Genomic DNA, 13,433 nt, shown 5'->3' with positions numbered 1-13,433 from the left:
TTGGTCACAACACCATGTTAAGAAGTGGATCGAATTTTATATGATATTATTAGTTAAAATTTAGTTTTTCTCCTTCGCTTGAAAGGAAATAAAGGGATTTAAAATGGATTTTAATTCACCTAAAAGTTAAAGAAATGATATTATATCATTGTTTGTTACAACCACAGTTACATTTGCATACAGACATGGTTTTATCGGGTTTTAGTAGTTCGGATTGTTGATTATGATATTTAGGATTGGTGGTGAAAATGAATGGCGATGGTTGTTGACGTTTTTGGTTTGATATGTTGTAGAGTTTACGACTCAGTCGTTTGCATATTATTGTATATATTTTGTAATTGACGGTGGGCTCATTTCACAGAAAAAGCTAGTATTTTTGCTGATTGTCTTAACAATTTTCAAAGAAAAGAGGAAGCGAGGTTTTTGTTTTCTGGTGGTTGATATTGGTATCATTTCTCATAAAATAAACTTTTTTTTTTTTATTGCTGGTATAATATTAGTCTTATAATGTTAAATTTGTTAGTAAATGTTAATAATTTGTTTACATAGCTTACATATTTCTTTTAATAACTAAGTTCTATTAATTAGCTGATTAAACTAAATTGTAAATTCTAAAATGTTGTCATAAGTATTATTAATATTATAAACCAAATATTAAGTATAAAAAAAATGTGTAATATATATTATATCTATTATAATATGTATAGTATATCAATTATAAATTATACGTAATTTATGGTCTTATTAAGTAATAACTGCAAAATTATTTTAACATTCATGAGTCATGACTCCGATATAGAGACTTATAGGAATTTATATGTATTTAATAATCATTCAAAACATTGTTAAATAAATATAAATTTATTTCGTGGTACTAGAAATCTAAAGCGTTCATTTTTATTTCGAATATTTTACATATACAGCTCTTTTTTTACCTTTTAAGTGTATATTTTGTTATATTTGTATTTTAAGTATATATTTTGTTAAAAAAAAAAAAATTTAAACAATATGTGACAGAGAATAATATTTAATAATAACTTTCTAGAAATCGAAAAAAAAATAGATTAAAATTATTAAATATAAACGATTAAATAATCTATCTATTGTGGTTTTCCCAATTATTTGTGTGTTGTAAAAAACATCAAGTCGGTCGATAAGGAATACGCTAAATACATTCAGATGATGTCAACCCATCTGTTAGTATTGTATTTGTTTTCGTCTAGCGCAGTGGTTCTCAACCTCTTCTATTCTACACCCCCTTTGTAGATTTGGTCTAGCGTATATTTAGTATAACTTGACTAGGTACAATTTTTTTATTGAGAAAATTAAGTTAAAAACCATTTATTTAATATTAAATAAATTAATAATTTTTGGGTTTTAAATGACAAATAAGATATTTTCAAGAGCATATTTTAGAATTTTTTCATATTTTTAGAGCATATATGATAATTTTTAAGGGCATTTATACATGCATATTTTGAGGTTTATTAAAGCATGAAATCTCTAGCCTTAGTTATGACCAAGGCTCGTAAGTTGTAGCAAATGTATATTTTTCTTTGTTCGCCCTATAACATCCAAAACAAGATACAATATGTTTCACACTTCTCTGATGTCATACACGAAATTTTATTTTGCTATTTCTTGCATATTTACGGTTTTTATTGCTATTTGCTAATTTACTGTTTTTAGTGCTATTTGGGGTAAATTTAATATAATATATAAAATATTTACAATTTGTGAAAAATAATGATTTACTTAGTTATATTTTTAAAAATATTTGAATTCTTGATTTTTTTTTTTTTTTACTTTTAACTGTAAATTATAAAATTGTAAAATAACATTTATTTTTTTTTTAATAAATTTATAATTTTTTCAAGTTACATGCATATTTTTTGATTTCTAGAGCTTTTTATAGCGCATATTTTGAATTTTTTAAGTGGATATTCAAGAGCTAAAAATTAACATTTTTAGTGCTACAACTTCGAGCCTGGTTATGATTACTTATGTAATAAAGAAATAACATTATTCTAGAGTTACATTAACGCATCTAACCATTTTTCATACTCAAAGTGGTAATGATATAACTTCCTGCTCACATTTGTAGAATAACAGCTTTTAATATTTAGTTTCACAACTAAACTAATATATAGGAAAAGCAATTTAAAAAAAATATACACAAATATATATATATATATATATATTCGGTGGTTTAAATTGTACAACCGAACAATATCCTCAAAAGCAAACTGAAAATACTTGTATATTGTAACACTTATAGGCGCAGAATTCCATACAACATATTTTACTGTGTAATAATAATTTGACTTACGTACTACACGTGTGATATCTTGCTGGTACGCGACTAGGTAAAAATATTGAAATTATTATGTAATTAAACTATTGTGAACTTTACAAACGTCTACCACAGTTTTTTTCTTAATAAGTAGGAAAAACGATATAATTATTAAAACGCATACGATTTTTTGGATGTGTCACAGGAGAGGCGAAAAGACTTGACGGACTACCGGGACGAATCGACGTTCAGTTTCGACCCGAGCCGTATCCCGGTCAAGCAACTGCAAGACAGACAGAATCGGGAAAAGAAGAAAGTAGACGGCCGAAAAGGTGTACTACTGTCTTCGGTAACGCGCAAACGGAAAAAGTCACGAAGACGTCGGACGCCGTCTCAACAACGATCACATCAATCGGAACAACAACAGCAGAACACTACGGACGACCGAAATAACGGCACCGTGGTCGGAGTGACGGATGCCGCAGAACCGGAAGTGGAAACAGTGGCAACGGCGGCAACGGTAGTATCGGAAGCTGACGCGACGGCAGTGACAGTGGCGTCGGGTGACTGTGAAGACGGTGAAGATTCGGGCAGTCGTTCATCAACGCCTCACCGAAAACCGTCGAGATCGCCCGATCCACCGGCACAACCGGTCACGCCACCGCCGCAACCGGAACCACCGCCCGTCACTTCCGCTACTCCAACTGCTGCAAAACCTCACGTGGCTGGTGACAGTCTGCGACCGTGCGCTCTTGTAGCTCCACAAGGTAAGTGACACGTAACACGTCAACTGCAAATATTGATACTATTACTTAAAACTCGTTTTTCCATTTTATTTTCTACCGTTTAATTGGTTAATCATAACCCTGTATGGCTAATAAACCCGATTCCTAGTTACTAAACTGTCATTTAATCCTAAGTTATTTTTATATTTCTGTCATCTATGATTCGGATCGGATATTTCAATTCTGATCAACCCATTTTAAAATCAAAAACTATCTTAAGTATCAAGGAGTAAAATTTTTTGTGAATAAAAATGCTTGAAAAAAATTAAACAATATTAAATGTATTCCTTATAGTGATTTAACAATTTTAAAACATAATTTTTATATTTAAGATTAAAATTTCAATGAAATCGGATAAAATAATTGCTGTAATTCAAAAAATATTAATTATATTCAACTTTTAATTTTTTATGATCAAGTCATATTATTTTCCATAAACAATACAACTTTCATAATATTTAGACTAGTTTTAAGTCATTTTACCACGGACCTATCCGCCATTCCATGGTATGCCTGTTTACAGAATCAATAAAATAATTTAATTTAATTTATGATATTGACTTACTGTTTGAGTAATAATAGTATACTATAATTTATAAATTATAATTCATTAAATAATCTGCTATAAGTCTCAAATTTAAACCAATAAAAATTGGATAAAAGTAATATTCAGTATTTTTAAAATTCAAAATTATATTCTGAAATTTGTATCCGTTTATCGAAAATAATTTTTAATGTTTAAATTTAATAATAAATGATATGTTTTAATTTTCAAATAAAATCTTTATCGATTAAGTTTAGACGTACTATTAATGGAAGATGTAAAATATATTTAAAAACATAGTGCTTATTTCAAATTTAATAGAATAAATAAACCTAATTATAACCTTAGAAATTCAAATATTTATATTGTTGATATGATCACAATTAATCAAGTGATAAAAAATGTTCTTACTAAATATATAATAAAATAAATAGACAGTTTTAATTGTTTAGACCTAGGGGATAAATTATATTATAAATACACCAATATGGATCCATTAGACTATTAGAGGATACAAATTTTAAAATAAACATAATAAACTTTCTTTAGTTAATGTATTTATAATTTATTTATAATTAAAAATTTTTGAGTAAATTTCATATAGAACAATATGTAAAGAATTTTTTTTTAAGTTGAAAAATTTAATTAACTTATAATATAATATTTAAATTACTTTTTTTTAATTAAAAAAAATTTACTTTGATATTTTAATGGAAAGAAAATAAAACCACAAGAGTATTAAAAAAATATTTCAATGGCTTATTTAAATTAATATAATATATAATTAGTAAGTTCGTTTATCATTAATCATAATAAATAGAATGCTTACAAATTAAATTTCAACAAGGAATAAGATCAAACACATAGTCTATATGAAGCTTTACAAATATTATAATTTTTAATATTTCATTGAATAATTAAATTAATTTAATTTCTTAAAACCAAATCATCTTTTTTGTAGTTTTAAATCATATTTTTATAACTTTCATCATTCCTAATGTAATTCACTTTTTAGTTTGAATGAGACAAACAAAAAAGTGCTGATTCCAGAATTAGATAGGATACTGAAGTGGGATACTCAGGTCATTATACTTAAAAGCAATAATAAATCATTGCAGTTGAAACAATTTTTTGAACAAAAATCGGTTCACCTAAAAATAGTCAAGGCTAATATTAAAAATTGATGCTTGGCAGTTATATTTGTTCACCCTTTTTCTCAATATCTACCAAAAATAACGACCCCTTTAAATCTGAGATCAATTCTAGTTCATAAATTAGTAGTTACCTGTTTTTAATATTTCAAGATATTACAATACTATATTTTAACTATTTTTAAAATATCTGATTACTTTTTTTTTTTTTTACAAGTACTAATAATTTCAAATCGTTCTATTCACTTTGTTTTACACTAAAATAAGCAAATTGAGACAAATTTTTAATAGCTAAACACAGTATCTTGTCTGTACTTTTTACCTCGATTTTAATTTAATAAAACTTATCTATCTTCTTTAAATTTTTTAAACTGTATTAAGTTAAAATAAATGTTCAAAAAATAAATATGATTTAATATCAATGTTTATTTAACAACATAAAAATAATAACCTATCAAAAAAAATATTTTTAAATCACTAAAATATAAATAATGTAATGGGAAAAATGTTGTAAATCTAATAATATTAATATTATTGTTATTCTTTAGTTTCAAATAAATGTAAAAATACTGCTTTTACATTTTATAAGGAAAAAATTGAATTTTCTGTTTTAATTTCAACTTCGGGCTCGTAAAAGCTAATTTTAGTTAAATAAATTAAAAATTATATTTTCTTTCTTGTCATTAAACTTAGAGATAACAAAAATTAAATGTTGTTGAACACTTCATATACTACTATCAAAGGGAATACACTTCGTATAACTCTCTGTTATAAAGTTTAATTTAATTTACCTTTAAGATAAAAATATAAATTAATTAAAATGGATTCTTGAATATAATATATTATTATGATGACAGGTAAATAATGATTATTTGAACTTAATAAAATTCATATATTTCATATTTATAAATAAATACATGTCATGCAACTATTTTCATTAAACATAAAATTTAACGACATAGATAAACAATTAGATAGGTAAACATTTTATCAGTGAATTTAATGATAAATTTTCAATGATTTTTTTGTAAAAATGCAAATTTTAATACATTTTTAAATTTGTTAAATTAATATTTGTCGATTTTTTAACTTATAATGATAAATGTATACAATGTACATTATTGGATTTTGTTATAAATAACACTGAGAAATATAAATATATATTCTCAATATTTAGATATTAAATATAGAATATTATGTTCATTTTATCGATTCTTGAAAATGTTGTTGATGTTGTTTTAAATCAAGGACGAGAACGGTGGTTACTAGGTAATAGACAGGGCAGTGCGAATACCAGTGAAGGAAACAACAGGGATTCATCACTGGATGACTCAGGTGTAGTAGATGATCATGATGACGGGGAAGCGACGTCACAATCACAATCCCATCACACTTCACCACAGCCACAGCAATGCGGATACCATCAGTTACCACAGGTAACCTCTATTGGGAGTAATTAAAAAAAAGTTCCCAATTACTGAGGTCAATAAATGCGTAAATCGATATCAAAGAAAATTTAATATGATTTTGTAGAATAACTGTCTTTTAAAATGTTAGTTGTAAAAATATATATATATATATATATATTATATATATAATAACAATATACAATAAATAAATAAATTTATAAATAATACAATAAAATATATGTTATATGCTTATATGGCTATAGATAATAGTCCTTATTAAAACTAGGATATCCCGAGTGCGTCCGGTTTTTAATTGTTATCTTTTTTATAGCCTGAGTGCGTCCTCGGTCCAGTCTTCAGCCCCATGCTAGAAAATTTCATTAATTGAAGACAATCAATTTCAAAATAATAAAATACCAAAACTAAATTTGGTCAAAAGAATTTATATTTAAACATCAGCATATATACATAAATAAATACTTAAAAAAAAAATATTTCTAAAAATAAAAACCATTAAAATAATTAGTATGCCCACCTAAAATCAAGAGTGTAAGCTAAAGTAACAGATATTATCATAAATAAGAATTAACAAATATTTTTGAGGTATAAACCAGTTCAACTCCTTATAATATACTACGGTTAACTCTAAATGAACTGGGACGCACTAGGGCGATGTCAAAAATATAACCATTTTTTCTTGGGATCCACTCGGGTGACACATTATTTTGGACGCACTCAGAACATTAAAAAACACTCGGGGAACCTCCTTTGAAAACTTTAAAAACTAATTATTTAATATTATTGTTTTAAGTATTATAAAATAATATATGCATATAGATATATCATGTAATATTAATATTTAATAAAATTAGAATTTTTTTTTTTTACCTTGAAAATTAATTTAATTAAAATTTCAAACTATGAAATGCTCAAAATTATATTTGAGTATTTTTCTTATTGATTTTTTTTTTAATTCTAATTTTATGAGCACATTATTTATACAATTTATTATTTGAGAAAACAGTAATAATTTAATAATTTACAAATTATCAATTTAAACTTTGTTTTTTATATAAAATATAAACAAAAATGCAAAACTAACTTAATTTGGTGTAATTTTTAAGGATATACAAATAATGTTTTTGAATTTAATGTGAAATTTAATCGTTAATGGTCCATTAAAATATTGTAGTTTATCTAATTTATAATGCACAAATAATTTATCCCTATTAATTTTATTATAGTACACCTTTTTATTTATTATGTATTTTTATAAAATCATCAAAAAAAAATATATATATATTATATGATGAACTATTCTTAGTAAAAAATAAATTTGAAAATAATAAATACATTTTGTGATGTCAACGTATACTCATTCCCGTTGTCCAAAAATCAAATGCAAATATATTTAACAGTAAAGCTTTAATCTTATGTTAAGTTTTCTTTTAAATTATAAAATATTGATCAATGATTATGTAGTATGTAGTTATTTTAAATTAATTATTCTTTGTGTCTAACGACGATCTTGCAGTGTATTTCAATTTATTTACTCTAAATTAAAAACTTTTGTTCTCTCTAAATTTTTATGAGAATGTAAAATATTCTTTCTAGAATTCCACCAACGATAATGGTTTAGCTGTATCAAAAAGCATTAAAGTGATCAAATGCAATGGGCTGAAAACAAAACCATTTGGCCGCAACGGCGAGGCCGAGTACGTGTCTCAGGTGGTTGTTATTGGTATGTGTACATTAATAACACTATTAACTCCCTGCATCGCCTCTAAAACTGTAATTCCTTAGAAAATAGTAGTCTGCGTAAGTTCTGTTTGCTGAACTATCAACAATAAACTCGTGATAATAATGATATAATGTTTTGTATTACTTGACCATTTATGATAAATTTATTAAAAATAATAAATTCGAATTACATGGACGATTTTTTTCACAGCTATCATTAAAAATTAGAATTTATAAAAGTATACATATATTGTACTAAAAAAATAAATAAATATAATTTTTTGATGATCTCTGGTGGTTTTTAAAGACAAGTCTTCTAAAATATAATTATTATAATCAGTTAAACACAACATAGTCTATAATAAACGTTTAGTTTAAATGATCGTGTTTATTCACTATTATCTAGTATCATTAACTTGTATCTCTATGGCGTTAATCACAAATATTTATTTAACTCTCAGTTATAATAAGTATCGTTTACTCGAGTATATTTGTTGAATTTAATTTGAATAAATAAGATAATATCTTTCAACTTATATTATATTTAACGCTTTTAATATGTCTTACATCATTAAATGTTTAATATTATAGATATATCTTTTAATTATTTAAATTTTATGAATAGAAAAATAATAAATAGTTTAAATTTTTTTTTTTTTTTTTGTCAGAAATTAAAGGAATTTCTGAAAATGTAATAATATATATAATCAGTTATTCTTGATCTTAATCATTATTTGATAAAAAAATTTTTATTTTGTTCTATCGCACTTTATATAATACATTAAAAAACTTTTAACTTATAATATTTATATTGATCTTAAATTATTAACATTTAATTTCAATAGTTTATTTTAAACTTTAAGCATAAGTTATAGCTTCAATAAAACAAAATATCATTTTTTTTAAATCGGTTACTTATATAATGTAAGTTCACAATCCTATGATCTAATAAAAAAATAATATTTTCTATTAATATTAAAAAATTACAATAATCCAATGGTTTTGTTTAGTCTGATTATAGTTTTTAACTCAAAATTTAACACACTTTTAAGCAATGTAATTTAAAATTAAAATATTAATTTATTTTTTTCATATTTTCATCTAATAAAAATCACTGTTGTATGGTGTTTAAGTGACATTTATGTATGAATTGTATAATATAGTACATACCTTTATGGCTATATATTTATTATATTGTCTTGAAAATTTATTTTCAATATTAACCAAGTAAAACTATTCAAAAACTGTGTACAATATATTATAGTAATTTTATGTACCTTTCTCTGTTATTTTAGTTTAATTTAATTGTTACCATTTTATTTAGTGATATAAAATATATATATATAAATAAGTTATAATGGTAGAATTCATATTCTCATTTGATACTGTGTACCATTTATATATCAATTAATTTAATTATAAGTATTATTTTCCTTTTTCATGCATGTTTTTTTTTAAATTAACTTTAAAATTTAAATGTAATTAATTTGACCAAAAAAATGGCTAAAAGGTTAACATGTACGTTTTATACATAACAAAATACATAACAGTAATTGTAACATGGAATACTATAATTATTTCTAAGAGTTAAAGGTACAACTGCTCAAGCAATTCTTACATTTTATATCCCTTTTTTTTAACCATGGAATTTAGATTTACCAAATGCTAATCTATAATTTTAGTTTTATAATTTAAATAATAATACTTTTCTCTAACGATTTTCTTTTCAAATTCCGATCAATAATCACATTTAGTTATAATATATAATTATTCGTTGAATATAATTTATTGAAAGAAGTTCCAAATATCTATTATTCTTGTTGAACACAACGAAATGTTATGGCATATATGAATATTTGCAACTCTGCGGTATAATCACAGCAATGATAATTTATTGATGTATTATTATTGTTATCAGACGATCGAAACTGTTTGAATTGCAACAGAAATTGCATTGACTACCAAACATGGCTGAGAGTACAAAACTGCCTGCATAAAGTGGTCAGAGATCCATTATTTGAGTTGTTTATAATGGCATGTATCATATGCAATACAATAGTGCTGGCTATTGAACATCATGGGATGTCACAAAATGTACGTAACATTTTGGACGTTGGAAACAAGGTAATTATTCAATATTTGAATTAAACATTATGCCTCTAATTACCGTATCGATAAAAATAAAAATTAATATGTGAAATGAAATAATTCAATACTGGTTTTTTATTTTGCCGACAAAAAGTTAGCGAGTAAACAATTATTCTTTTTATACTCTATTTATAAATCCATTTATTTATTTTCAATCTGTACTAACAGCAGATCAGTAAGCTACCATAATCATTTCTAGCTGATTTGATTTTAATATAATTTTTGTTCAATTAGCATATAAAAAGTAATAACTGTATAAAATATACCATTTAATATAAATGAGTAAACAACATAATATTTTATTATATCAAACATATTTTCTAACAGTTTTTGACATTTAAATTAAATATTTTTAAAAAGATATAATTATTTTATTTTATCATCTTTTCGTTATAATCATCAATGGACTCATAACTCTGTGAGAGTTTTAGTCAACATCATCAGTATCGTCCAAGTTTCTCAAACTTCTCTGTATAATAAATTATTTTATTTAACATCAACATTTTAAACAATTTCCATAACTATTTCTCCCAAATAATTGTATCAGATTTATTCAACCTACATAAAATCCAGGTTTAGCTTATTAAGATTAAAGTTGAGTTAAATGCAAACAACAATTTTAGTAGTCGATTTCTTATAATTTTTTATTCTGTTAATGCTTATGGCAATCAATTTTATCTTTTCAGGTTTTCACAACTATTTTTACTGTGGAATGTCTATTCAAGTTAATTGCTTTGAGTAATGAATTTTTCAATTGTGGTTGGAATATATTTGACATGATAATTGTGACAGCTAGCTTATTAGATTTATCATTTGAAATGATCGATGGTTTATCAGTTCTTCGCTGTCTGAGACTGGTAAGAACATTTTATTTAAGTTAATTAGATAATAATTATACTTTATAATAACTACACATATTAATTTATGTGAAATTTCGGGTAAAAACAATTCAATACATTAACTGCAATAAACTTGATGATTGTGTTTATTTATTATTAAATAAATACAATGAATAAAGATATATGTATAATTTATATTTATAAAGCATATTTTATTATTTATTTATTTATTTTTTTTTTTTTAATATTTAATTCAAGAAGAGAATTTTTTCAAACTGACATTAAATGAAAGTTCAACAGAAGTGTCTTGTATCACAAACGATGAAAAAGTTTCGCTTATTTGCTATGGGATTATTATTTGTTTTTTTAATAATCTACAGACTCGTAAATCCGTAGAAATACAGAGTGGTTTCACAAATACACGTATATAACATAACAATACCGTTAAAAATTTGTTAGAGTAGCTCAACCGTTTGTTTTTAATTTTTTTTAAATTAAGTACAAACATTTTAACAAAAAATAGGTACATTATTGTTTTTTTAAAATAAAGTGCATGCATTTATTTAGATATTTATATATCAATATTAACATTTCAACCTCAGGCATTAATTATTATTAAAATTTACGAGTATACATCGTGAAAGTCACAGAATAGTGATTGCAGTAGAGTATATTTAAATACAAAATTACAGATTTTTTTTCAAGAGAGTTAAAAAAAAAATAAATATATTAATTTGATTTCAAAAAATAAATTTTCTGATTTTTTGCGCTCAGATTATTAAAAAGATAAAAACAATTTTTGTTTTATAAAAATTTAATTTGATTCACTTTATTTATCTGACAAATAATTTTAAAAAATGATTACAATAAAAAATGTATAAGATACATGATATGTTTTGTTCAAATACAAATATTGAAGATACATACATGTAATTGTATTTATCATACTTATTTTTATAAATAATTTTAAATTATGTAATAGCTATACCAAAATAATACAATATAAACACTAAAAAAAAATTAAAACATTAAATTATTATATAATAGTGAAGCTAATATACTTCGTGTTGATGCTAAAACAATAGTAAAAAAATAATAAAACTTTATCAATGTATATTTTATACGTATATTGTAATGTTATGATGTTGTATTTATTCACAATTAAATATCTTAAGAAATTATTGTAATTGATAATTTAATTTAGCATTAACAATCAGATATTATTTCTTTAGTATTTATATTGTATTATTATAGTAAAAACTACTATATGGTATAATATTATTAACAAAAAATAAATTATATTAAATAAAAATTACATTTATTTAAAATATTTTTATTTTAACAAAACATATTTCAATATTACATCACCTCATATATTCTTATAATATCTCACAGGCTCTACAAAACAAATTAAATTATATAATAAATATGAGTTACATAACTTTCAAACTACATCACACTTCTTTAATTGATCTGAGGAATGATAGATGAGCAATTATTTTTTCTGAATCAAATGTATTATTTTTTTGAACAATTTATAGTCGTATGTATTTTGTAGTTATATGGTATTTCAGTGAAATTTGTAATAGACTAAAATTGTAATTAAAATGAAATATTGTTTATCCGCATAAAATATAGAGAAAAATATTTTGCTTATGATTTATTATGAATTAATGATGCACTTTTCATTATGAAAATTAAATGTTATTACATAAAAAAAAAAAAAAAACAAATCGCATAAATAGTGTTTCCTATCCGCAAAAATCAGTGAAGCACATCTGTATTATAGCTTACAAAGTCTCTCTCCAATATTAAAAATCAATGGTCCAGTACTCGAATTGTACTACATTTCCAAAACTATATAAAATATAGATGAGATGTTTCATATGCTCGGAACATTGGCCTTTTGTCTATTAGAAATGGTAATTGACTGGCCATCTCGTACATATCATTCAACTGTGGTATTCCTTATAAGTGATGACCCTATGAGTTATGTTTCGAGAATGCGCTTGGCAGACCGTAAATTGCGTCGGCCGTACTATTTGGGTTTTTAGGAGAAACGAATAGCGGCGATGAGGGACGAAGTAAGGGTGTAATAAACTGCATCCATGTTTTCCGAATAGCTTTATAAGACATAAGCCACCTACCGTTATATTATGCAAAGTGCCGGGTTAAAATATGTCAGACCTATAACGAAAAGCGGCAGGTTAAAAACCATTAAACATTTTCCGGTTATGGTATCGTTTCGTTTTCACCAAAACTGCAGTAGGTAGTTATAACTTATATTATTTAACCGAATGTACCGGTGCAGCCGTTTAGGACGTTTATTGTTTTGTCGCCCACGCTGTTGCGCTATTATTTATTCGACTGCATATTATTTGTGTGTACATGTCTGAGTGTGAGGACGGGGCGTTAAAAAAACGTACCACCGTATTTAATTGATATTAATGTGCAATACACGATTGCAACACAAAGTTTAAAAATAATAATACGTGTACCTATATGATGTTATAATATAAACTAA

General features: G+C 24.5%; 1 protein-coding gene across 2 annotated transcripts in view; it reads left to right on the top strand.

Moving 5' to 3' along the window:
* LOC112598600 (sodium channel protein 60E-like) overlaps positions 1 to 13,433 on the top strand; it is a 112,974-nt gene that overhangs the window by 64,243 nt on the left and 35,298 nt on the right. For both annotated transcript variants that reach the window (XM_025345131.1, XM_025345129.1), the window contains 5 exons: positions 2,499 to 3,060; positions 6,022 to 6,209; positions 7,797 to 7,923; positions 9,841 to 10,046; positions 10,757 to 10,927. In XM_025345131.1, coding sequence (XP_025200916.1) covers positions 2,499 to 3,060; positions 6,022 to 6,209; positions 7,797 to 7,923; positions 9,841 to 10,046; positions 10,757 to 10,927 — 1,254 coding nt within the window. The remainder of the gene's footprint in view (positions 1 to 2,498; positions 3,061 to 6,021; positions 6,210 to 7,796; positions 7,924 to 9,840; positions 10,047 to 10,756; positions 10,928 to 13,433) is intronic.

The sequence above is a fragment of the Melanaphis sacchari genome, unplaced genomic scaffold (assembly GCF_002803265.2).
Source record: "Melanaphis sacchari strain LSU unplaced genomic scaffold, SCAv2.0 Contig48_pilon_pilon, whole genome shotgun sequence".
NCBI classification, from domain to species: domain Eukaryota; kingdom Metazoa; phylum Arthropoda; class Insecta; order Hemiptera; family Aphididae; genus Melanaphis; species Melanaphis sacchari.
This window is presented reverse-complemented; position numbering and strand designations above follow the sequence as displayed.